At 44.1% G+C, this 26,981-nt stretch overlaps 1 protein-coding gene across 1 annotated transcript in view; it reads right to left on the minus strand.

The window, feature by feature from the left end:
* ERICH6B (glutamate rich 6B) overlaps positions 1-24,943 on the minus strand; it is a 71,083-nt gene extending 46,140 nt beyond the window's left edge. Inside the window, exons 1-5 of the mRNA XM_036300288.1 lie at positions 24,592-24,943; positions 18,251-18,299; positions 14,929-15,113; positions 3,460-3,534; positions 2,758-2,787 (exon numbers count right to left, since the gene is read on the minus strand). Of these exons, the coding sequence (XP_036156181.1) occupies positions 2,758-2,787; positions 3,460-3,534; positions 14,929-15,113; positions 18,251-18,299; positions 24,592-24,943 (691 nt within the window). The remainder of the gene's footprint in view (positions 1-2,757; positions 2,788-3,459; positions 3,535-14,928; positions 15,114-18,250; positions 18,300-24,591) is intronic.
* Between the last annotated feature and the right edge of the window lie 2,038 nt (positions 24,944-26,981).

Raw genomic sequence — 26,981 nt, forward strand, 5'->3', positions numbered from 1 at the left:
ATTTACAGGGAACTCATACAACTTAACAAAAGATAAACGACCCAATCAAAAAATGGGCAACGGACCTAAATAGATACTTTTCAAAAGAGGACATAAGGAGGGCCAAGAGACATATGTAAACACTAGAGGCCCAGTGCACGGAATTCATGCACTAGGAGGGGCTCCTCAGCCCAGCCTGCACCCTCTCTAATCTGGTACCCCTTTGGGATCGGGCCTAAACTGGCAGTTGGACATTCCTCTTGCAATCTGGGACTGCTGGCTCCAAAATGCTTGCCTGCCTGGTTGCCCCTAAATGCCTCTCCCTGCCAACCTGATTACCCCTAACTTCCCTCCCCTGCCAGATTGATCGCCCCTAACTGCCCTCCCCTGCCAGCCTGATCACCTCTAACCATCTCTGCCTAGGCCCCCACTACTGTGGCTTTGTCCAGAAGGACATCCGGAAGACATCTGGTCTAATTAGCATATTACCCTTTTATTAGTATAGATGCTTAAAGTCACTAATCATCTGAGAGATGCAAATCAAAATGACAATGAATTACCATCTCACACCTATCAGAATGGCTATCATCAACAAATCAACAAATGACAAGTGCTGGTGAAGATGCAGAGAAAAAGGAACCCTCTTGCACTGCTGGTGGGAATGCAGACTGGTGCAGCCACTGTGAACAGTATGGAGTTTCTTCAAAAAACTAAAAATAGAACTCCCATTTGACCCAGTGATCCCACTTCTAGGAATATATCCCAAGAAATCAGAAACACCAATCAGAAAGGATATATGCACCCCTATGTTCATAGCAGCACAATTTACCATAGCTAAGATTTGGAAACAGCCTAAGTGCCCATCAGCAGATGAGTGGATTAAAAAACTGTGGTACATCTATGCAATGGGATACTACGCTGCTGTAAAAAGGAAGGAACTCCTACCATTTGCAACAGCGTGGATGGATCTGGAGAGCATTATGCTAAGTGAAATGTCAGTCAGAGAAAGATAAATATCCCATGCTCTCACTCATTTATAGAATATAATGAACAACATAAACTGCTGAAGAAAAACAGATCCAGAGACAGAGAAGCATCAGTCAGACCATCAAACCTCAGAGGGAAGGTAGGGGAGGGTGGGGGTAAGGGGGAGAAATCAATCAAAGGACTTGTATGCATGCCTATAAGCCTATCCAATGGACACAGACACCAGGGGGTTGAAGGCATGAGTGGGGGGTGGGTGGAGGGACAATAGGGGGGGATAAGGACACATATGTAATACATTAATCAATAAAGAAAGAAAGAAAAAAGAACAAATCTTAATTTCCCCCCATCCAATCAATTCTTGTCCTGTAATGTTTTTCTTGACAGAACTGCAGTCCCTGAGCCTGGGAGAGCTGTTGGAGCCATGCGTGTTTGCCTTGCAGGACAGATCCCCTGTTAGAGATGAGATGCGGGTGGGGAATGGCAGTGAATAACCAGCCGGGTGCCCACTCCAAGAAGTGAGCAGCCCAGCTCTGCAACTCAGCGCTCTTTTCACCTCCTAGTGGATTCCTTTCTACCTTAGACAGCTGGGCTGGGCTGGGCTGGGTTGGTGATTCCCAAAGGCACAAATCCATAAGCTGTTCTAAAACCTGGTGTGGTCCATGGAGCAGCAGCAATAGCTGCTGCTGGTGTTTGTGAGAAATGCAGGATCTCAGACCTACTGAGTCAGAATCTGCATTTTAACAAGATCCCTGGTTCTTTCTCTACACAGTAAAGTCAGATCAGTACAGCTCCTAACACTTGCCCTTACCTCAGCGGTTCTCAACCTGTGGGTCGCGACCCCTTTGGCGGTCGAACGACCCTTTCACAGGGGTCGCCTAAGACCATCCTGCATATCAGATATTTACATTATGATTCATAACAGTAGCAACATTACAGTTATGAAGTAGCAACGAAAATAATTTTATGGTTGGGTCACAACATGAGGAACTGTATTTAAAGGGCCACAAGGTTGAGAACCACTGCCTTAACGGAAATGGAGTAAAATAAATTCAATTAATCTGTACCCTTCTGGGGGTGGTGGTGGGGTGGCTGGAATGCAGAGTGAATCTGAAAGAGTTTGTTTGATAAGCCACTTGTGTATCAGGATCAAAGCTCTGATCTACCCCGCCTCCCCTCACGCCCACCATACTGTGAGATAACAGAACACAGTGCCTAGATTATTATCTAATAGGATGGCCTGGTTAATTGCAGGGCTTTTGTTTTGTGAAGTGATGTATGCAAGTTGGGATTCTACTACCGTAAGGATTCTCCCTTGTCCTTTCCCCTCATAAGATTCAACGAATCCCTCCTTAATAAAAATGCAATGTCTTTAAGGGCTCCAGGTGTAGGGGCTAACTTATTCCTTACCCAGGTGTCATTAGTGATCTCTTGCATTCTGGCTAAGTCCTGCTTCCCAGAGATTAGGGAACCCAGCCACCAACTAGACACTCTTTAAATGTGAGAGTCCCTATACCAAAGGTTGAGTAGAGAGATGGACTTTTGGTTCTATGCCAGGTCATTCTGTGTTGCTCCAGAGACCCTCTCTCTGTTTCCCTATCTATCTCCCTTCTTCAGGAAGGGATAGGGAAGCAGCACATTCAGGTTACAGGCTGTGTACCCAGCATGTCCCTAGGTCCTCTCTAAGAATTGGTCCAGCCTGGACCCACAGGATACCCACCACCTGGGGCACCATCCCCAGCCTGGGACTCTGTGGGGAGCAGGGAGCTTTGGGTATATCATGTGGACTCTCACCATTTCCTTCCTGTTGTGGCACTTCATGTGCTAAAAAAGAATAGGAAAAATTATTAATAGAATGTGGTATGGTGAATTAGTCCAGACCTTGAAGGAATCGATTTAAAATCACCTCCTAAATGGCTGGGAAGACCAAGATGGAGATCACATATTTTGGGATAAGAAGCTTCCATGATCTTTAGCAGTTTGAGGACTATAGCTTATGCTCAATAAATATTGATTCCTTTCCCTTTATTTATATTTTACTTTACCCACTAGAATTTAAGTTCTGAGATGGTATAATGGAGTTATTCATCTTTATATCCTGCCCAATATACAGTAGGTGTATAATAAGTGCCAGTAGGCATACAGTAAATGTCATGGAATGAACTGAGTATGAATACCCAATTTTGCTGCTTCCTAACCCCACTGGAAAATATTGTTTCCTCCCCTTTCAAAATTCAATTTTAACTCAAATTTAAAAGCACTTTACCCTTTGGCTCAGTTTCTTACATGACCCATGAGCCTTGACACCAAGCCCTAGAAATAATGCCTTGGTCACTTGACTTTAACTAGCCAGTGACCTAGTCCTAGTCTAAAAAGGTCAAAAGAGGACTTTCTGGTTGGGGGCCTGAAAATTCTGTGCTTCTTATGTTCTTGTGGGTGGATTTGTAACTTCTGCAAGTTATTTAAAATCATCAAATTATAAAATTAAAATGATACCTTCTGAATCCAACTTTGAGGTGTGTGCTATTTTTGAGGCTTCTTGCTCTGTTTTTACTTTTGATGTTGAAGGTCCTGTTAAAAGACAGAAGAGAAATACAGAAGTTGGTGAAGACAAGATGGCGGTGATATAGGCAGACGCATTCCAGGTCATGTCCCAGAGCAAATGGAGTAAGCAGCTGAAACTAGTAACACCCACACCAAATTGGCAAAATTACTCAGCTGGTGAGACAGTTTGCAGCCGGGAAGGGCCAAACTCCCCTGGAAAGCAGATCCAAGCAACAGCAGCCTCGTGAGCACCACACCCTCTGTCTGAGGAACAGCAGCTGTATGTGAAGCCTCCCCCCACCAGCCAGAAGAGCCACCACTGCTGTGAACAGTACCCACCAGAGGAGCTGCTACCAACTGAGGAGCAGCTGCTACCGCAACCACCCGAGGAGCAACCACAGCCCAAGGAGCCACTGCCACCCAGGGAGCAGCCACTGAACGATTCAACGTCTAGATATGTCAGTGAGATCAAACATGGGTAGACAAAGAAACCCCCAACGGAAAGAAAAGGAGGACTCGCCAGAAAAGCAGCTAAGTGATACAGAGGCATGCAACATGACAGAAAAAGAATTCAGAATAAGGGTCCTAGAGTGCATAAACCAGATGGAGGAAAAAAATCAACAACTTATGCAAGAAGCAAGAAGAAACAGATGAAAAAATCAATAACTTATGCAAGAAGCAAGAAGAAATAGATGAAAAAATCAATAACTTATGCAAGAAGTGAGAAGAAGCAGATGAAAAAATCAATAAATTATGTAAGAACCAAAAAGAAATGAAGAGTGATATAGCTGCAATAAAAAACACCATTGAAAGTATCAACAGTAGACTAGGAGAAGCGGAGGACCAAATTAGTGAATTAGAAGACAAGGAAGCAAAACACACCCAAACTGTACTGCAATTGGAGAAAAAAATTAAAAGACAGGAGGAGAGCCTAAGGGAGCTTTGGGACAACATGAAACGAAACAACATATGAATAATAGGGATGCCAGAACAACAGAAAGAGGAACAAGGATTAGAAAACCTATTCGAAGAAATAATATCAGAAAACTTCCCTGAGGTGGGGAAGAAAAAAGTCACACAAGCACAGAGAGTCCCAAACAAGGTGAACCCGAAAAGACCCACACCAAGACACATCATAATTACCATGGCAAATGTTCAGGACAAAGAGAGAATCTTACAGGCTACAAGAGAGAGACAGAAAGTTACATACAAGGGATCTCTCATTAGATTATCAAATGATTTCTCAACAGAAACACATCAAGCCAGAAAAGAATGGATGGAAATTTACAAAGTGATGCAAAGCAAAGGACTGAATCCAAGAATACTCTATCCAGCAAGGCTATCATTCAAAATTGAAGGGGAAATAAGAAGCTTCACAGACAAAAAAAGGCTAAGGGAGTTTATCACTGCCAAGCCAGCAATGCAAGAAATGCTAAAGGGACTGGTGTAAAAAGAAGAAATAAAAAGCTCAGAAAGAAAACAGCCACACACAAAAAGAAATGGCTACAAACAAGTACCTTTCAATAATAACTTTAAACGTAAACGGACTAAATGCTCCAACCAAAAGACATTCAGTGGCTGAATGGATAAAAAAACATGACCCATATATATGATGTCTACAAGAAACGCACCTCAGAACAAGGGACTCACACAGACTGAAAGTGAAGGGATGGAAAAATATCTTTCAGGCAAATGGAAAGGGAAAGAAAGATGGGGTAGCAATACTTATATCGGACAAAATAGACCTCAAAGTGAAGGCCATAACAAGAGATAAGGAAGGCCACTTCATAATACTAAAGGGATCAATACAACAAGAAGATATAACCCTGGTAAACATGTATGCAGCCAATGCAGGAGCACCGAAATACATAACAAAACTCCTGGAAGATATCAAAGGAGAGATTGAAAACAATACAATCATAGTAGGGGACTTTAATACACCACTGACATCACTGGATAAATCCTCTAGACCAGCTGTGGGCAAACTATGGCCCGCGGGCCGGATTCGGCCCGTTTGAAATGATAAAACTATTGAACAAAAAGACCGTACCCTTTTATGTAATGATGTTTACTTTGAATTTATATTAGTTCACACAAACACTCCATCCATGCTTTTGTTCCAGCCCTCCGGTCCAGTTTAAGAACCCATTGTGGCCCCCGAGTCAAAAAGTTTGCCCACCCCTGCTCTAGACAAACAATCAGCAAAGAAACAGCAATCCTAAATGACTCACTAGATCAGATGGACTTAATTGACATCTTCAGAACGCTTCACCCCAAAGCCATGGAATATACATTCTACTCAAGGGCTCATGGGACAGATTCAAAAATAGACCACATATTGGGTCACAAACAAAGTCTCCCCAAATTCAAGAAGATTGAAATCATACCAAGCATCTTCTCAGACCACGATGGCATAATATTAGAAATAAACTACACTAAAAACAACCCCAAATACTCAAACACCTGGAAGCTGAATAGCATGCTATTAAATATTGATTGGGTTACCAATGAGATCAAAGAAGAAATTAAAAACATCCTGGAAACTAATGAACACAACAATCCAAAACCTATGGGATGCAATGAAAGCAGTCCTGAGAGGGAAGTTTATAGCTCTACAGGCCTATCTCAAAAAACAAGAAAAAATGGTAGTAAATCATCTAACTCTACAACTCAAAGAATTAGAAAGAGAGCAACAAGAAAACCCCAGAGTGAGCAGAAGGAAGGAGATAATAATAAAGATTAGAGCAGAAATAAATGAAATAGAGACCAAAAAAACAATACAGAAAATCAATGAAACCAAGAGCTGGTTCTTTGAAAGGATAAACAAGATTGACAAACCTCTAGCCATGCTCACCAAGAAGCAAAGAGAGAGGACCCAAATAAACAAAATCAGAAACGATAGAGGCGAAATAACAACAGACCCCACAGAAATACAAATGATTGTTAAAATATACTATGGACAGCTCTACTCCAACAAACTAGACAACCTGGAGGAAATGGACAAATTCCTAGAAAAATACAACATTCCAAAACTCAATCAGGAAGAATCTAAAAATCTCAACAGGCCAATAACTATGGAAGAAATTGAAGCAGTCATCAAAAAGCTTCCAGCAAACAAAAGCCCAGGACCAGACGGCTTCACAGGGGAGTTTTATCAAACATTCAAGGAAGAACTAAAACCTATCCTTCTCAGACTACTACAAAAAATTCAAGACGAAGGAACACTTCCAAGCTCATTCTATGAAGCTAGCATCACCCTAATACCAAAACCAGGTAAAGACAACACAATGAAAGAGAATTACAGGCCAATATCCCTCATGAACATAGATGCCAAAATCCTCAACAAAATCTTAGCTAATCGGATCCAGCAGTACTTCAGAAAGATCATACACCACGACCAAGTAGGATTTATCCCAGGGATGCAAGGATGGTACAATATCCGCAAATCAATAAACGTGATATATCACATAAACAAATTGAAAGAAAAAAACCACATGGACATATCAATTGATGCAGAAAAAGCATTTGACAAAATTTAACACCCATTTTTGATAAAAACTCTCAGCAAGGTGGGAGTAGAAGGATCATACCTCAACATAATAAAAGCCATATATGACAGGCCCACAGCCAACATCATACTCAATGGACAAAAACTAACACCATTTCCCCTAAGGACAGGAACAAAACAGGGATGCCCACTCTCACCACTCCTGTTCAACATAGTACTGGAAGTATTAGCCATTGCAATTAGACAAGAAGAAGAAATAAAAGGCATCCATATTGGAAAAGAGGAAGTAAAACTGTCCTTATTTGCAGATGACATGATATTATACATACAAAATCCTAGAGACTCCATCAAAAAGCTACTAGACTTAATACATGAATTTGGCAATGTAGCAGGATACAAAATTAACCCCAAGAAATCTGAGGCATTTCTATACACCAATAGTGAACTTACACAAAGAGAGATTATAAAAACAATCCCATTTACCATCGCACCAAAAAAATTAAGCTACCTAGGAATAAACTTAAGTAAAGAGGTAAAAGACCTCTACTCAGAAAACTACAGGACGTTGAAAAAAGAGATAGAGGAAGACATAAACATATGGAAGAACATATCGTGTTCATCGATTGGTAGAATCAACATCATTAAAATGTCCATACTACCCAAAGCAATCTATAAATTCAACGCACTTCCCATTAAAATACCAACGGCATACTTCGAGATTTAGAACAAACTCTCCAAAAATTCATCTGGAATAAAAAAAGACCCCGAATAGCTGCAGCAATCCTGAAAAAGAACAAAGTAGGTGGGATCTCAATACCAGATATCAAGCTGTATTACAAAGCCACTGTTCTCAAAACTGCCTGGTACTGGCACAAGAACAGACATATAGATCAATGGAATAGAATAGAGAGCCCAGAAATCGGCCTGAACCAATATGCTCAATTAATATTTGACAAAGGAGGCAAGAACATACAATGGAGCCAAGATAGTCTCTTCAATAAATGGTGTTGGGAAAATTGGACAGATATATGCAAGAAAATGAAACTAGACCACCAACTTACACCATACACAAAAATAAACTCAAAATGGATAAAGGACTTAAACGTATGACGGGAAACCATAAAAATTCTAGAAGAATTCAAAGGCAACAAAATCTCAGATATATTCTGAAGCAATTTTTTCACTGATACAGCTCCTAGGGCACTTGAAACTAAAGAGAAAATGAACAAATGGGACTACATCAAAATAAAAAGCTTCTTCACAGCAAAAGAAACCATCAACAAAACAACGAGAAAACCCACTGCGTGGGAAAACATATTTGCCGATGTCATATCTGATAAGGCCTAATCTCCAAAATTTATGGGGAACTCATACAACTTAACAAAAGGAAGATAAACAATCCAATCAAAAAATGGGCAAAGGACCTAAATAGACACCTTTCAAAAGAGGACATTCAGAAAGCCAAGAGACATATGAAAACATGCTCAAAGTCACTAATCATCTGAGAGATGCAAATCAAAACAATGAGGTACCATCTCACACCTGTCAGAATGGCTATCATCAACAAATCAACAAACGACAAGTGCTGGAGTGGATGTGGAGAAAAAGGAACACTTGTGCACTGCTGGTGGGAATGCAGACTGGTGCAGCCACTATGGAAGACAGTATGGAGTTTCCTCAAAAAACTAAAAATGGAACTCCCATTTGACCCTGTGATCCCTCTTCTAGGAATATATCCCAAGAAACCAGAAACACCAATCAGAAAGGATATATGCACCCCTATGTTCATAGCAGCACAATTCACCATAGCTAAGATCTGGAAACAGCCTAAGTGCCCATCAGTAGATGAGTGGATTAGAAAACTGTGGTACATCTACACGATGGAATACTATGCTGCTGTAAAAAAGAAGGAATTCTTACCATTTGCAATGGCATGGATGGAACTGGAGAGCATTATGCTAAGTGAAATAAGCCAGTCAATGAAGGAAAAATACCACACGATCTCACTCATTCATGGATAATAGAGACCATTATAACCTTTTGAACAATAATAGATACAGAGGCAGAGCTGCCTCAAACAGATTGTCAAACTGCAGCGGGAAGGCCGGGGAGGGTTGGGGGGCAGGAGGGAGGGGGGTAAGAGAGCAACCGAAGGACTTGTATGCATGCATATAAGCATAACCAATGGACATAAGACACTGGGGGGTAGGGGCGCCCAGGGGATTGTCAAGGGAGGGGGAAAATAAAAGTACACATATGTAATACCCTTTGTAGTACTTTAAGCAATAATAATAATAAAAAAAGACAGAAGAAGGTGGTTGGGATGGTGTGGCTCATTGGTCATGGTTCGATTCCCCATCAGGGCATATGCCTGGGTTGCAGGTCCGATACCTAGTTGGGGACGTGTAGGAGGCAGCCAAGCAGTGATTCTCTCTCATTAGTGATGTGTCTATTGCTCTTTCTCTCTCCCTTCCTCTCATAGAAATCAATAAAAACATATTTTTTTAAAAAAGACAGAAAAGGGTGGCCATTAATAATTTTAACCTCGCACTTCCCAGTGGGTTCATATTGGACATTTACGGTCTGAGGTTCTTTCTTGACCCAAGGCTGATCAAGAGAGGGGAGAAATGGGTTGGAGGGTACTGCTGGTATATACTGGATGTTCCCTCTCTCCTCCTCCACTTTTCTAGGACTGCAATGAACCAATAGTTAGGAAAAGTAGCCCCTCTGTGGCCTTCTCCTCTGGTCACCAGGGAGCCACTTAGGGTTCCAGGATAGATAGCATGACGGGTTGAGCATGCACCTTGTAGCATTAGAACAATAGAGCCAAGTGGTTCCATGACCATGTAGATAAATAACGGGGTATGGCTGTCACGGAAGGAAGTGGGTGTTTCTTGTCTTCTTGCTCCCCAAGGGTGCACAATGGGGGCTGGCTGGGAAACACAGGAGGCTGCTGTAGGTTTTTGAGAACTTTTGTAAGTTCTTGGTGATGCTGACTTTATGTCTTCTGGAATTTTGTAATTCTCAATCCTTTTGCCTCCCCATCTTCATCTCCCCCTCTTCCTACTCCTAAACATATGTGTGCACACATGTTCATGCACACAGCCTAGGTTCCATGCTTAATTGTGGAGGGGAGCAGGTCCATGAAGAAAAAGGAAAGGCTAACTGCACCATCTGCTTGCAGGAGTCTCAGGCTTTGACCTGGTCTGTGGTGCTTGGACGCCTCTACACATGTGCAAGTCATAGCCTGAGATGGACCCAGAACTTGCCTCTAAAGACCAAGAACTCTCCAACTCATTCCCCTGTGGCATGGCTTTCACTGTTAGGAAGAATTTCTTAACGTATTTCCCAAAGCCAGTCCTACGCTAGGCCTTCAATGCAAATGGAGAAGTCAGGTCTCGGTTTTGTATGGCTGATCATCAGGTACTTGTAAGACAATTACACTGTCCCAGAGATGTGTGCCTTCCAGACTTAACATCTCCTTTGCTTCAACAGGTCTTTGTATGGTATAGTCTCCTGGTCTGCCTAACACCACCCTCTCCTCCAAGTCCCACCGGTCTGCTTCTAGACCTCACACAGAGTGACAGCTCTTGGAGAGAACAGCTGTGCAGGCTAGAGTAGGATTACTCCCTCTTTATGGAATCTTTTAATTATATTTGGCTATATTAACTTTTCTGGCACTAACATCAGTCATGTCATTGACTTATTGCGCTTATAGTTGACTAACATCTACAACAAACAGGGCTTCCCTACCTTGCACTTCACTCCATTGTTTTTGCGGACCTAAGAGCAGTGTCTAATATAAATTACCATTATCTTTTATCTAACTAGTTCTGGTCCCACGTTCCTGTTTGTCAAGATCTTTTAGAATCTGATTACATTATTCCCATCACTCAACAGCTTCAGATCATCTACAAACACAAATTTTCCTCCTGCATCTCTACTCAAGTCTATGATAAAATATGTGTGGCTCTCTGCTGGAAACTAGGTTGACTCTGATCCTTAAATAGTATCTCCAGTGGTTATTCAACAGTTATCACTGCATCATCTTATATTGGCAGCCACCTGATATTTCTCTATCTTGTCCACAGGAACATCAGGAAGGCTTTGAAAATGAAACACATTGTATAATTTGGGTCTACTGGATTATCACCATTCCCTGAGCTACTGTCAAAAAGTGACCTAAGCCCTAACCAGTTTGGCTCAGTGGATAGAGCATCAGTCTGTGGACCGAAGGGTCCCAAGGTTTGATTCTGGTCAAGGGCACGTACCTTGGTTGCAGGCTCCTCCCTGGCCCAGGCCCTGGTAGGGGCTCGTGCAGGAGGCAACCAATCAATGTGTTTCTTTTATATTGATATTTCCCTGTGTCTTTCCCTCTCTATTCCATTCTCTCTAAAAATCAATGGAAAAATGTCCTTGAGTGAGGACTTAAAAGAAAAAAAAGTGACCTAAAAGCCAGTATTACTTGCTTTGTTCTTATTGATTCCATGCTGGCTTCTTGTGGTCACTTTGCTCTTAATATTTGCCCCTGATTGGTTACAGACTCATTTCCCCAAATTTTCACAATTCCTTAAAAACCACAAACATGATGAAGCTACTCTCTCTCTGTCTATATTCTGGGGTGCATTTTATCTAGGTCAGGACACAGCAGTGTCTTCTGATCTTTTCACCAAGTTTTGCATTCTGCTATTTCCTGCCTAATTTTGTTGCACCCTTTTCAATATGGAGAACAGTTTTCTTGACAGTGAAGTCAAAATTAAATAGCAATTGAAGGACACGACTTTGAACCATTCCTCAACATTGCACTAAACAGTGGCCTTATCTTGATCTTCTTTTTGCCCAAATCCTGTTTTAAAAGGGCCTCTTCTTTAGGTGCAGCCTGCAGTATTGTTGTTATTATTACTACTACTACTTTTTGGTAATAAAAAATTTATCCTGGGAAATCAGATCTCCTGACATTCTTCTTAAAGTTGGAGCCATTTTTCTACATTTATTGTAGGTAACATTCTTATTTTTTAAATCTCTGCCTGTGATTTTTCAAAACGCGAGTCCACTGAGGTGAACTGTGTGCAAACGCTAGTTTATACTTTTGGGAGCTTTCCAACTGTCTTCTCCATCTGGCCAGGTGGTGTGAAGTAAATTACTTCACTGATGGCACTTCCCTTCTTTCTGTTTGTCCCCCCACACATTGTTCTTTAGGCCCAGCTCCCTTCCTAGCAAGACTGTGTTTTGGGAGTAGGATATACCCTGTAATCACCATATCTGCTCTGAATCAGATAAGGCGTCAACAACAATTTCATAAGTATTTTACAAAGATGTATAGGTGCTCACTCTGTGCCAGGCACTAAATCTTGAGGATTGCTACCAGCAAGGAGGTACTGCTCTGTGTCAGAGCTTTGGGTATACTTTGTTTCTGACACTGCTGTGTGCCTGGGTAGGTGGACACCTAAGGCCATCAATAGCCTTTCTGGTCCTCCTTCAGAGCACTCCTCACGTGGGTCGCAAGGTATTTCTGGTACCTTTAGCATTCCTTCCACTCTCTGTAGTAAGGTTTCAAGAATTTACCTGTTTTTCCTCCACATTCTGTTCAAAGTCTAATTTCAGTTTCCTTGACAGTGAAGTTAGAATTAACTAGCAATTGAAAGACATGACTAACTTTACAACCTAACTTTTACAGGGCTTTGCCACATAAAATGCTGTTTCTGGCCCACGGGGTTTGAACAATCACACAAAAAAAGTTTTAAAAGTAGGAACCTTGCACCCATTATATTAACCCCTTGAGGTGCGTGGTTCTCCAACATCCCTGTACCTGTGAATCCTCTGGGGATCTTGTTAAGGATGCAGGAGGGGATCCTGATAAAAAAGGCTGGGAACGTGCCTCTGTACCAGCTCCCAGCAGTGGGACGCACAGTCTTGGACATTGTGGATCAGCAGTGCCAACACCTGCTGTCATCTCTGCATGCTTCTGTTGGCCCTTGGCCTCAAACTAGCAGCTCACTGGATTGCTTTTGTCTTGATTGTCCATGTTTCTCTGACAGGTGGCTGATGGCTTCTGCCATGGGCTGAAAGTAGAGTCTTTTTTGCATCTGCCACACTGGGGAATCCTTCGTGTTCTGTACTCCAGCTGAAGAGGGTTGGCTTTCCTTCTTGGCACGGGCCACACCTTCATCACTCACAGATCGTTTGCCCTGTGTCACTTTCCCTTCCTCCTCTTGAATGGTTTTGATCTCTTCTACCTTCCTGGACCTCCACATTTCCTGGTTTCTGCCTTCACACTTCTATCACTTTCTGTGTAACTAGTCATTTCTCAGAGAAGCCTTTTTGCTACATTTTTGCTCCATTTCATTGGCCAGATATAATCATGTACCTATTACTGGCAAGTTTTCCCCAATTATTGCCAATGCTTTCCAGAAAGTTATGTTGTAAACCATAGGCAGAAGGAAAAAGAAAGCCCCTTACATAACTGCAGAAATCTGGCGTGTGCCGTTGATCCCATTTAGAGGTCCAATACAGTCCACACCTTTGGTTCAGGCCACTCACATCATAGTATTTGACCAGTAAACATTTATGGTGGTGGCTAGACTTTCACTAAACACAAAATTTATGTTGGCATTAAGGAATTCAGTACTGAAAAGACAATTGTAAAACATGCCCCTACAGACCAAAATTATGTAGAGCGCTTCAAACTTAAGTTAGATATAGGCATGACTAGTTCTATAAATTAAGCTTAGAAACCAAAAGGATCATGAATGAACTGGTTAAATAAAGCAATAACTTCCAGAGGGCTCTTTCTGGAGGTGGGTCCATAGAGGTATGGACAGGACCTGGTGTCCCCTTCCCACACCCCAGCCTTGTCCTATCTTCTTTCTCCTCTCCCACATCCTTCCAAGCTTAGCATTGGCACTTTACAGGTGATTACCCAGTAAATGACTTTCAGAATCCTGCTTATGAATATTTAGAGCAATGCTCAGATTTTCCCCAGCTGTCATGCTTACTGACTTTGAAATGGTTCCAGTTTTGGGGCCCCATCGGAACACACATGCTGACAAAGGCCCGACACGACCCGATTTGGCCTGTAAAACACTCCTCATCAAGTGCTGCCTGCACACCCGACCTCCGGCTGTGTGGGCTGTCCCTATCTCTCCATACTTCTTATGGGGTTTCTGGCTCCTAATTGCACCTAATCACATTTGAGCTATAAAATTTAGCAGGCACAGAGGGGGGCATGGAGTTGAGGTGATGGGGAAATTTAACTTATTGTTGCCATGACTACAGATGTGCAATGGATCCGTGAATCCGTGATGGATCAATCTCACCAAGGCTGGATGTAATTATTAATAATGGTGACAAATGCTGTTAAGCATCCCATCCCAGGATCCTAGAGTGAGAGGCCTTTCTGTTGCCCACTGCAACCTTGCCGAACTTTCTTCTGAGTATCTCCCAGTTGTGGCCACAAGAGTTCACTGGGCTGGCTTGGCTGGTCCTGAGTCAGGGCTGGCTCTGACTGCTCAATGGCACAGGGAGTCTGGGGGACCCCATCACCTTGGGGACCGTCTGTGATCCAGGAAGGAAATGGTCCCTGAGGGAAACAGGCTCTGTGTTCATGCAGAATAAGAACGGGAAGATGAACGAAGAGACAGGGAAAGTCCGAAGAAGGAAACTGCCTCGGTACTTTGCTGATGCTCTTTCTCTGAGGAAGGCCTGGCATGGAGGAAGGTTGTAACAGGACTAGCAGAAGAATTTGACTTCTTACCCAAAATACAACTTCAAGTGGCGCAGGAAGCAGTATATATCATCAGCATGAGAGAGTCCTTAGCTCTGATGTTTCACAGGTATGGAATGCACTCGTACCCTCCTTCCCCCCACCCCGCCCCCAGAGAGCCCTGCTGGGCAGCAGGTGCCAGTTCCCTTACCCTGAGTCTCATAGGCGCTCTCTGTCTGCGTGCCCTGGTTTTGCCAGGGCAGAGATCCTCTAGCATTCTCCTTGAAGGCGATAAAAGTCTTCTTGGCAGAGTGAGAAGACTTCCTGGCATGTTCAAAGGTGGGAGGAGTGACGGTGAGGAGGGTGTTCGCCTGAGAGACGGCAGCAGCTGGGCTTCTGTCAGAGGGGAGCACAGGGTTCAGTCAACTTCCCAGCAGGGGCCAGGTAGGCACCCATGCACGGCCTGCTGGGAAGTTGGGGTGGTGGTGGCTGCTCTCCAGCCTACAGACTTCTGCCCATCCCTAATGGGGGACTCACAGGGTAGAAGGGACCAGGTGAGGGCAAATGAGGGTGGGGGCAATGCTGGCTGCTGTCATTCTCTTAGGGGAAGTACAGAGTTCAGCAGCCCTTCCTGAGACAGGCCTGGGTCAGGGTTCCTGAGGCAGGAGCAGCAGGGAAGGGGCTGCTGGTGAAGAGGCTGAGAGAGAGAGGAGGAGGCTCTTTCCATCCAGGAGACACCACCAGAAAGCTGTTCTCTTTCAGCATCTGTGGGCGTTCCAGGCAGGTTTTGTGCCACTCCGTGGGTGGGCCTGGGTCTGGGTGGGCCGGGGCAGAGCGGCTGTTCCCAGGATGTACCATTGAAAGGGGCCTCCGGGTCACCTGGCAAGATGCTTGGGTCCTAGCCAGGTGACCGCAGGGCTTAAGAATTAGTGGACACAGTGTCAACTCTTGCCCTGCTCCAGGCCTCAAGACAAGGTCAGGAGTCTCTTCTGGGCTCTGTCCTTCTAGTGCAGTGATGGCGAACCTTTTGAGCTCGGCGTGTCAGCATTTTGAAAAACCCTAACTTAACTCTGGTGCCATGTCACATATAGAAATTTTTTGATATTTGCAACCATAGTAAAACAAAGACTTATATTTTTGATATTTATTTTATATATTTAAATGCCATTTAACAAAGAAAAATCAACCAAAAAAATGAGTCCATGTGTCACCTCTGACACGCGGGTCATAGGTTCCCCATCACTGTACTAGTGGGATAATGTCTGTCCTGCCTCACTCCCCAGGTGCGCACTGAGAGGCAAGGAGATCATGCAAACCCTCCTGAAAGGACCTTGAGAAGTCACAGCCGCCAACAACAGAGGGACTATACTTAGGCAATGGTGGACTGCGCTGGTCATCTCCATCTCTGTGTACATTTGCTTAGCACCCTCTCTGCCATGACTGCCCCAGTCTGGGACATTGCAGGGCCTTCTGGGGCACCTGCCAGGGTTCGCTGTGGCCTCAGCACCCACCAATCTGGGACAAACACTTGCTCCCTGGCCCATCAGCAATGGGGAGAGTACAAAGGGGGACCCACTGGATCCTGGGTCCCAGGGAACATGGGTGGTTCCAGGCCGTCTTAGAGAGGGGAAGGGGCCTGGCATGTGCTTGGGGACCGTTAGGGGTTGGTTGTGGAGTGGGAGAGAGAGCCTTCCTATTTATAAGGGACCCAGGAAACACTTGACTTGAATCTGCTCTCTTTTCACACTCCCTACCTTAACCAACATGAGTGTAATGCCTCTTGCCTAAAGGGGTTTGTGGGGGGTTCATTCTCTCAGCAACCTCGTGTGAGGAAAATCCAGGGCCTGTCTGAGCACCCAAGGTTCAGACCTGGACTCTGGGGACCCAAGCCGCAGAGCACACGGACAGACCTCTCTGATTGCCACGTGTTCCGCAGGACCCCGGGAACAGAAAACCCACTCAGCTAACCTATGGAGAAAGGACAGGACGGTGGGTGTGCTCGGCATAAAGCTGGCCAGGAACCACGATCCTCATCCTGGGCCTGGGCATGCTAAGTTCCCACGTGGGCTCGTGGGCGCAGAACAGAGAACAACAAAGGGCCTGAGCACTCACTGGCGTGCCCTGCGCGCTGACCACTGTTCTCAGTGGCCCCACGAGTTCACACTCATCTATTCTCATCACAGCCCATGAGGCCTAAACCCACTGTCGCCATATTTCAGATAAGAAAACCTAGGCATAGGGATATTAAGTGGTTGCCCTGCGGCCCACAGCTGGCTGAGTGGAGGAGCTGCGATTCAAACCCAGGCTCTGGAGTTCCCGTTCTCAAGCAGAGCCTTCCCCATGGTCACTGCACTGTCGGGCCCTTCGCTGCCACGTTGCTTATTGGCCTGTGAGTGTCAGTAACCTAGGCGATGGGGGGGCCTTTGAAAAGCCACTCCCTCTTACACATTGCCCTGGTGGGGTGATCCTGTCAGATCCATGTGTTTGTGCCTCTGGAATTGTGAAGCATGGAATGGAAGGGCCAGTGAGAGCAGGAGGGGAGGCCAGCCTTGTCAGGCCGAGGGGTACCCCTGTGTAGAGCCCTGGGCCCTCAAATTGTAATCTGTTGCTTCCCAATGCCGCAGCGCTGGGATTTTATTCCTGCCTCTCACCATAACCAACTGGCCTGTGCTTTCTTTGTATCTAGTGTCAACCCATTTTCCAGTGGAGATAAATAATCATGCTTTGGGAAGGGATTGTAGAGGCCCAGACTCAAGGACCAAGACTGTGAATCAGAAGTCTTATGTACCTCCCTCCCCTGCCCTCCCACAGGTTTCCACAGGGCTGAGCACATTTAAGGCATTTTAATCATTGATCCCATAGGTATGTTATTGACTGTCTAGTGCAGCCGTGGGCAAACTACGGCCCGCGGGCTGGATCTGGCCCGTTTGAAATGAATAAAACTATTGAAAAAAAAAGACCGTACCCTTTTATGTAATGATGTTTACTTTGAATTTATATTAGTTCACACAAACACTCCATCCATGCTTTTGTTCCGGCCCTCCGGTCCAGTTTAAGAACCCATTGTGGCCCTCGAGTCAAAAAGTTTGCCCACCTCTGGTCTAGTGTGTGCCAAGTCATGTGGCAGTTTAATGACTACTCATTGAATGACCATTTAGACTTCGGAAGTATGCCCGGGCAAGGAAGATTGCAACTTCCTTTTGGGCATTCATTCATCTACTCACCATGGGCACTGCCCATGGGCCTTTGCTCTCTCTCTCCAGCTCAGACTCAGCCCCCTGCCCTTCCATCTCTGTGGTTCTGGCTGCCAGGGCTCTGTGAGTGACTGAGTGACAGAGGGGAGCAGCACTGGGAGGTCCTTTGTGTGTGATTTCCAAGAGCGCTCACCCTGATTGAACCCCTCCTTCCTCAGGGGACCTGCTCCCTGCATCCCGCTTCTCCTCCCTCCCTCCTCATCTTTGGAAAGCTAATGGCTCCGGAAGCATCCCCGAGCATGGATTTCCACCTGATTTACCCCAAAAGAAAACTATTACCTTTCATTAAGATTAGGCGGGGTGTGCGATGGATAAATCACCTGGAGTTCTATTGGGAAAAAGAAGAGAAAGACAATATTGGAAAAAAAGAAACCATCTTTCTTTCTGTTTAAAAATGTGTTGCTAAGTGTGTGACGCCGGGGTTGGGACAGAGGGACCCCAATTTATGTTTTATTTTATTTTTACTTTTCCTATTTTGTCTTTACTGTCTCTCTAAATGGTTTCCTTTAGAAATTCTGGGGTTGAAATTTTATATGATCAAAGAAAACTCAATAAAGTAATTTTCATGAAACCACGGTTTTGGAAATTCAGGTTTGCTGTGTTAATCTTTTGGGTTATCACAGGGGCTCCCTCTGTCAGGGGATGGAGGATAACTGTGCAGAAAAGGTGACTGAGGTTCAGAGAATATAAATATTGTAAACATTATTTTTTGACTTTGAAGAACCTATTTTTCATTTAACCACCTGTTTGCCTTGAATGCTATAACATCAAGAATTTCATGTACAATTGGGATAAAATATGGCACCAATTCTAGTAACACAGCATGGTACAGTGGAAACAGTAAAGAAATGATAATCAGAAAATTTGAACTTGAAACTTACATGTTCAATGCTTATACTTACTCACAGTTTATCCATGCGACAGGACATTGTTGAGGAATATTACTTGGTGATTAAAATGATGTCTCCAAAAGTTAAGCAACAGAGGCAAATATTGAAGTCACAATGCTAAGTTACAAAAGTAAAATATAAACCTGTATATATAGTATGTTTAAAATAGGAAAAATAAAAAACAAAACAAAACCAAGAACCACAACCACTCGATATGCAAAAACTAAGGGTGAGAGGGACAGAATAGAAATCACTAAAATGTAAATCAGTTTTATTTGTATTTTGATGTTGGTAGGTTGGGTGATGTTTTTCCACTTTTCAAATTTTCCATTAAAATAAAAAAATAGATTTTATTTCTCTTTATGTCACTGTCTGTTCTAAAATTAAAGTATGCGCACAATTTACTAAAAAGCATAAACAAAGGATGAAAGGAGAAAGGAAAGGAGAGAAGAAAAGGAGGTGATCTGAAGAGAAAGAAGAGAAGGCTTGGGAGCCTGTCCTGGCTCTTCTAATTATTCCCCATGACCTTGGGATGTTCCACTACCTTTCGCTAACTCCAGGTTCCTTGTTTGTGAAGTGAGGGGTAACGAATGGCTGGGAGAATGAAAGGAGACAGAGGTTGTGAAATGCACTGTGTTGGATTGTGCTCCCGACCTTCTTTAGGGCAAGAAAACACAGAGAAGATGGTGTTTGTACAGGAGCAGAGTGGAGGCTGGGGGTAACTGGTCGTGGGGCTCAGCATCTTCCTCCACAACAAATTGTATGGTGTGGGAGAGCTTTCACTGCACCCTCAGATATGTCCTTTCATTTAAGTAGCAGTGTTCTTTCTTCACACTGTAGAGAAAGGTACGTTTACACGTAGAGAAACTGAACCTCAGGGAATGTAATGACATACATGCCAGGGTCAAAGGCCCTATCATGTGCTTCCTCTTCTGACTCTGACCCCACAGTGTTTATGCACATTTAAAAAAAAAATATATATATTATTGATTTTTTACAGAGAGGAAGGGAGAGGGATAGAGAGTTAGGAACATTGATCAGCTGCCTTCTGCACACCTGCTACTGGGGATGTGCCCGCAACCAAGGTACATGCCCTTGACCGGAATCGAACCTGGGACCCTTGAGTCCGCAGGCCGACGCTCTATCCACTGAGCCAAATGGGGAGCAACATTTTACAAAAACTATTTGCAACATTCTGGGGAGATCAGTCATATATGGTTATTGATTACTCAGTGGTAATTGATGCTACATTTATATTCAAGTTGCTCATCTAATTTTGTCTTTTCCCATAAACCATGGGGAAAACCATCCCTGTAAAGAAGAGGTGGGGGCAGTAGTTAGTCTGACACTACCCTGATTTGTCCAGTGCAGTTGGAATCTCTGAAATTTACCTGCCTATAGGTAGTTGGGTGGCGGGCACAGATTCCTCCCACACACTCGTTCATTTCATTTTTTCTTGTCTGTTTGTTATATCCATTTCACAAAGTGGGCAAATGTGGCCAGGGGAGGAGTGTAAATGACCCTTCACAAGTCAATGGTAGGAGAGTATAAAATATAGTAATAATAATCCTATCTAATAAAAGAGAAAGATGGTAATTAGCGTACGACCGCTACCCTTCCCATTGGCTAATCAGGGAGATAAGCAAATTAACTGCCAGCCAAGATGGCGGCCGGTAGCCGGGCAGCTGATGTGAACAGGGAGGCTTGCTTGCTTCAGTGACGGAGGACTCCAATGTTCCCCGCCTGACTTGCCGGCCTCTCAGCTGCAACTCTAAGCAACTATGTTGCAAATATAGAAGCTAAAAAAACCCCAGAAACCTGCTTTACTCAGCCGGGCTTCAGCCAGCCGGACCGCAACATTGTATCAAATACAGACGGTAAACAAAGGCCAGAAACCTGTTTTCAGCAGCCGAGGCCTCAGAGCTAAAGCTGGGCCAGAATAAAAAAAGAAAAAGAAAAAAAGGAGCAGTTGGGAGCTTTAGTCACCCATCAGCCTGAAAACGGCCCTCAGCCCCTCAGCCAGACTGGCCAGGCACCCCAGTGGGGACTCCCACCCTGATCCAGGACACCCTTCAGGGCAAACCAGCCGGCCCCCACCCGTGCACCAAGCCTCTATTCTATATAGTAAAAGGGTAATATGCCTCCCGGCACCAGGATCAGAGTGACAGGGGGCAGCGCCCCAACCCCCTGTTCGGCCCTGCTCTGTGGGTGATAGAGGGCGGTGCCCCAACCCCCCCCCCCCCCACGGGCCCTGCTCTGTGTGTGACGGGGTAGAGCCATAACCTCCCCATCGGCCCTGCCCTGAGTGTGAGAGTGGCGGCACCCCAACCCCCTGATCGGCCCTGCTCTGTGGGTGATAGAGGGCGGCGCCTCAACCCCCTGATCGGCCCTGCTCTGTGCGTGACAGGGGGAGCTCCCCAACCCCCTGATCAACCCTGCTTTGTGTGTGACAGGGTACGGAGCCCCAACCCCCCTGATGGGCCCTGCTCTGTGCATGACAGGGGGCAGCGCCCCACCCCCCTGATCCGCCCTGCTCTGTGTGTGACAGGGGGCAGTGCCCCAACTCCCCTATTGGCCCTACTCTGTGCGTGACATGGGGGAGCTCCCCAATCCCCTGATCAACCCTGCTCTGTGTGTGACAGGGGGTGGCGCCGCAACTTCCCTATCGACCCTGCCTTGAGTGTGACAGGGGGCGGTGCCCCAACCCCCCAATTGGCCGTACCCTGAGTGTGACTAGGGGTGGCATCGCAACCTCCAGATCCGCCCTGCTCTGTGCATGACAGGGGGCGGCGCCCCAACTCCCCAATCGGCCCTGCTCTGAGCCTGACCAGGGGCTGCACCTAGGGATTGGGCCTGCCCTCTGCCACCCGGGAGCAGGCCTAAGCCAGCAGGTCGTTATCTCCTGAGGGGTCCCAGACTGTGAGAGGGCACAGGCCAGGCTGAGGGACCCCCTCTCCCCCCTGAGTGCACAAATTTTTGTGCACCGGGCCTCTAGTAATAATAATAAAATAATAAATGGCTTACAATTAAAGAGGCTTCAAATGCTATGTGCTTGGCATAGCTCATAATGTTTTACATAATTTAACTCCTTTCATTCTCACAAACATCCCGTAAGGTAGGTCAATTGTTTTTCCTAATTATAGTTAAGAAAACCAAAACACAGAGAGGTTAAGTGACTTGCCCAACCTGTGCAATGAACAAGTGGAAGAGAGTTGGCATTAGAACCTGGATAGTAAAGCTCCCGAGAGAGGAAGAAAACAGCTCTTTGTGACAGGCTTATTAATATCTGTCACCAAATGACAAATAAATGACACTTGTCCTCCTCCCCTCGCACCTGCTCCTTTGGCTAGTTGATCATGGCACTCTTTCCTGCTGAATCTAAATGGAGACTCAGAATCCTTCTTAACATAGTGCTCCACCATGTTAAACCTCAAGTAACTAATCCATCAGCATGAGAGATGGAAGCCCATTTGTCATCTCTAGGGCTCATTTTATAGGCTCTAATTAATTCACAAAGTTGTTTTAAAAATAAACGTGTGTGTGTATACATATGCTTGACTTTATGAAATGAATGAAATTGAACTTGATTCAATTTGCATTTACTGAACATCTGCTATATGGATCAGGAAGGCACTCTTGTTATGCACTGAGGCTTAAAACAAAGGATAAACTAAGTTATGTCTTAAAGAGGACACTATTCCACATAAATTTTGATGTAAATCCTTTTGAAAAGTTAAGAATCTTCTTGTAAACCTCTTGTACAGAGTTTTCATAGATCAAGACATTCTGCCATGTGCCTTTAAAGGCATTTTAGCATTCCCCTACATTGTTTTAGGTGCCTCTCTCATTTTTTTTTTTTTAAGCAAGGCATTTATTTTCATTTTTCTTTCTTTCTTTAAGTTGAATTTATTGGGGTGACATTGGTTTGCAAAACCACACAGGTTTCAAGTGTACAACTCAGTAAAACATCATCTGCACACTGCATCGTGTGCCCATCGCCCCAGGCTTCACACACAGTGTGGTGCGTTACAGCATTGTATTTGTTCTACTCCAGTGAGTATTTATTTACAAAGCTCCAGTGCACGGAGGAGACTTATAAAGAATGCTTGACTCATACTGTGCAAAAGAAAGGGCTTGAATGCTATTTTTCAGTATTAGAACTATACTTACTTGGTACTTGAATAGCAGGGATATTAGGATTCTGAGAAGGAGCTTAATGGTAGAGGCACACAGAAAAAAGGGCTTCCCAACAATAGAGAAATTATCTCTTCCATGTCCCAACTAAGCATCCATGAGGGTAGTAGGAACCAAGGTTAATACATCTGATTGGATCAAGAGGGACATAAAGGTGAAATGCCTGTTGGCTGCTGAGAACACCCGGTCTTTAGGATATAGGTTGTATATAATCAGATGGAGATTTAAAATTCAAGCTGCTTGAGATGCTTGTAGTTGGTAACAGAACTGGATCCAGAAAAATAGTTAGTTCTACTTTTAGGTCAACATTAAGATGCTGCACATGACCTGGATTTTTAAACTTCCCGTACCTAGTTGGATATGGCCATGCAGTCATGATATCAAGGGAAGACACCATGTGGGCTATGGGTGAATGCACATCAACCACTCCTAACAAAAGCATGAGGAGACCACTGCCAAATAACAAAACCCAACTTAAGCAAAAGTTGCCAATTGCAGAAACAGCATTGGAGAAATGTCGGCCCTAGTATGAGAGAAATAACTCCAAAGTTAAATACTCACCAGCAGGGTAAGATGATACCTTCCCAGGGCCCAATAGGCACCCTAGGAAGCACACTAGTGTCTGTTGACTTAGCAACAGGTTGTGGGAATGCATTCTAGGAAATAATTAGAGGTCATTGATAAAATTAGGCTATCAAAGTGCTGTTTAAAAAAGTAGCAAAAAGTCAGAAGCAATGAATAATCAATAATAGGGGATAAATTAAAAATATTATGGTTTGCCCTGATTGGTGTGGCTCATTTGGTTGGAGCGTTGTCCCGAAGGATCACAGGTTCAATTCCGGCCAGGGCACATACCCAGGTTGTGGGTTCAATCCCCAGTCAGGGCACATGCGGGGAAACAGATTGATGTTTCACTCATATTAATGTTTCTCTTTCTCTCCCTCTTCCTTCTTCTCTCTCTAAAGATCAATAAAATATTTTTTAAAAAGTATGGTTTATATTATACAGTTGTATTATATAATACAATGCAATGAGGCAATTACAACAATTTTTAGATAATAAATGAAATGATATTCATATAAGTATGCAATATTTATTTATAATTATAAGTATATTAAAAATGTACCTTAAAAGGCAGGTTACAAACACTATATAAAGTCTGGGGAGGATATAACCAAAGTGTGAAAGAAATGATCATCTCTGGATGGTAGAGATCTTTGCTATTTTTTGCTTATATATAATTTCTCAAACATCCACAATGAACATGTATTACTTGAGCAATAAGGAAAAAATAAGGTAAAAATCATGTTTTTTTTTTTTTTTATGAACAGGTGCTTTACATTCATCAAGTCTCCCTGCCTGCTCTGTTGACATGGTGCTTTGGGGCATGGCTAGTGAAGCTGTGAATAGAACTTAGTAATGAGTCTTCCTACCTGTTCATTCCATGGGTAGGTTGATAATTTGAACTTTGGCTAGATTTCAAATTTCTTCTTTTTTTCCCTGAGCACTTTGGGAGACCCTCCTCCAGATACTCACCCTTTTCTTGATAGCCTTCTTCATGCCAATAATTTTTTTCCTTCTGTAGATGCTTTTTCCCCTTCAGAGACTCCTGTTCATTCAGATCCTTCTTTCCTTTCTGATGCTTTTCCTTCTCCAGATAGTCATCTTCCTGTGGATGCTTTTCCTTCTCCAGATGCTCATTCTTCTCCAGATACTCATTCTCTTCCAGATACTCATTTTCTTCAAGAAATGGAGAGTCTTCCTTTGAACTCTTCTCCTCTCCCTTGGTATACTCTTCCTCTGAAGAGAAGATCTGTGTGGGTTGTTGGAAAGTGGTGGGAAGGAGAGGTGATGACTCTCCTGATGACTGGCTACTTTTAGTAGACATGCTGGGAGGCAGTAAGCAGATGAAACCCTTCAGCAGCAGGTGAAGTCACTTCATCCTGGTAACCAACAAAGGAATAAAAGTTCATTAGTTAGTAATTGACTGCTGCATGCGATTAAAATACTCATTTCAGTCAGTATCCTTGGGTGACCCTTTGAGTATGTAGATCAATACATGACCCATGAAAAGGCACAAAAGGAGGGAACAGGAGATTTACCCTCAAGAACATAGTGGAGAGAGTACACCTGAAGGCAACACCTTTGAAATTGTGGCACAATGTGAAGGAAATGAAAAGGGCTGGAAAATGAAGACATGATCAGTGGTGCTATTATTGGAGAAAACTTTTACTTATAAAAAAATATTTATTGCCACAGTAAGCAATACAGAAACTGTCTTCCAGGAGATTGAAATCCAGGGAGGAAAATAGTCATGCAAACAGATTTCTATATAAAAAGTGATGAACACAATGGAAGAGGTACAGACAGGATGGTATAGATGTCCTGTTTGGTCCTTGTTCAGCGAAGGCCTCTGCAGGTGGAGGTCTGTGCAGCACATAATCATGGCTGCCACACCCACGGCCACCTCTGCTGGAAGGACCACCAGCACTTTACTAATGTTTGACTCCCCAGCTTCAACGCAACTGTGAGCACCTGCCGGAAGCCGGTCCATCCTTGCTGCTTGACACAGTCGCTGCAGGAAAGAAACATCTGCACAGCATATGTTTCAAGGGACCTGGCGTATATAGCATACTGTTCTTAATATGTTTGCTCCCCTTAGCGCTGTGTGTTTTAACCAAGGTCACCTCTCCGAGAAAGGTTGTTTCCCCAGGTAGGAATTTTTCCCTGAAGTCAGGGAGGGGATGCCTCTCCTAGAAAGGTTGTTTCCCCAGGTAGGAATTTTTCCCTGAAGTCAGGGAGGGGATGAAACTCCTTAACTAAGTGCCAGGCGGGTAGTTAATCACTACAAACAATCATGCTTAAGCTACATAATCTTTACTCCCTGGAATGGAGATAAGAAACACCCTAACCTTTGTAATAGAAATTGACAGGATTAAAATCAACTGGTATAAATACGGATGTAACAAGACAATAAACAGCAGAACTTCACTGGAGATCCAGACCAGAACTTGGCTAGAGATCCTGGCTAGGCTGCTGATCAACTGAACACTGTCTCCGTGTCCTTCCTTCTTCGCTGACTCCATCCACGCCTTTGGGGACCCCTGGACCTGCTGGGGTTGGATTCCGGCATCTGGCGCCCGAACAGGGTTCCCTTAGGTAAGTCCCCCCGTACTTGGGACGGATAGGACTGCACTGTAGGGTGCTGCAGACCCCATAGAGAATAAGTAGGGTAAGCGGGTAGTTAGTACAGAACTTAGATTGACAAGATGGGTCATACTGAGTCTAAAGAAAAAAGACTCTGTATTAATCTTTTAACGCATATGCTTGCTAGCAGAGGAGTTAAGGTTACTCCCAGTCAGACAGAAAGTTTTATAGAAGACGTATGTGAATGGCTTCCTGAGGATGGAACTGTTAATTTAGAAACTTGGACTAAAGTAGGAGAGCAATTAAAGAACTATTACAGCTACCATGGATCTGAGAAGGTCCCGGCAGTTACCTTTTCTCTCTGGAATTCAATTTGTGAAACCTTAGCACCAGAGGCAAAAACGGTTGAACTTTCTCAAAATTTAAATAGTCCCTCGGCTCCACCCAGAGAGGATACATCATCATTGTCTCCAGCTCAATCTAAAAGCAATTTAGCTATGCCTAGTGATCGGGAGGAGAATAAATATCATAAACATGACCATTGGTCCTTTCCAGTCAGTAGAGAGGAGAATGGCCCTCCCATTCAAAACAGGCTCCCCAAATTAGAAAGGAAGCCTAAACCAGGTCCTGTGGCTCCTATGAGCTCCATGTCTAAATTTCAAAGGGCCATAAGAGAAGCTGAAGCTAATGGAGATTTTGAATTCTCACTCTGCTTCCCAGTTACATATGAGAATGAGTCTGGTGGGAATAGAAACCCCACCTTGGAGCCTATACCTTAC

The sequence above is a fragment of the Myotis myotis genome, unplaced genomic scaffold (genome assembly GCF_014108235.1).
Source record: "Myotis myotis isolate mMyoMyo1 unplaced genomic scaffold, mMyoMyo1.p scaffold_m19_p_3, whole genome shotgun sequence".
Lineage (NCBI taxonomy): Eukaryota > Metazoa > Chordata > Mammalia > Chiroptera > Vespertilionidae > Myotis > Myotis myotis.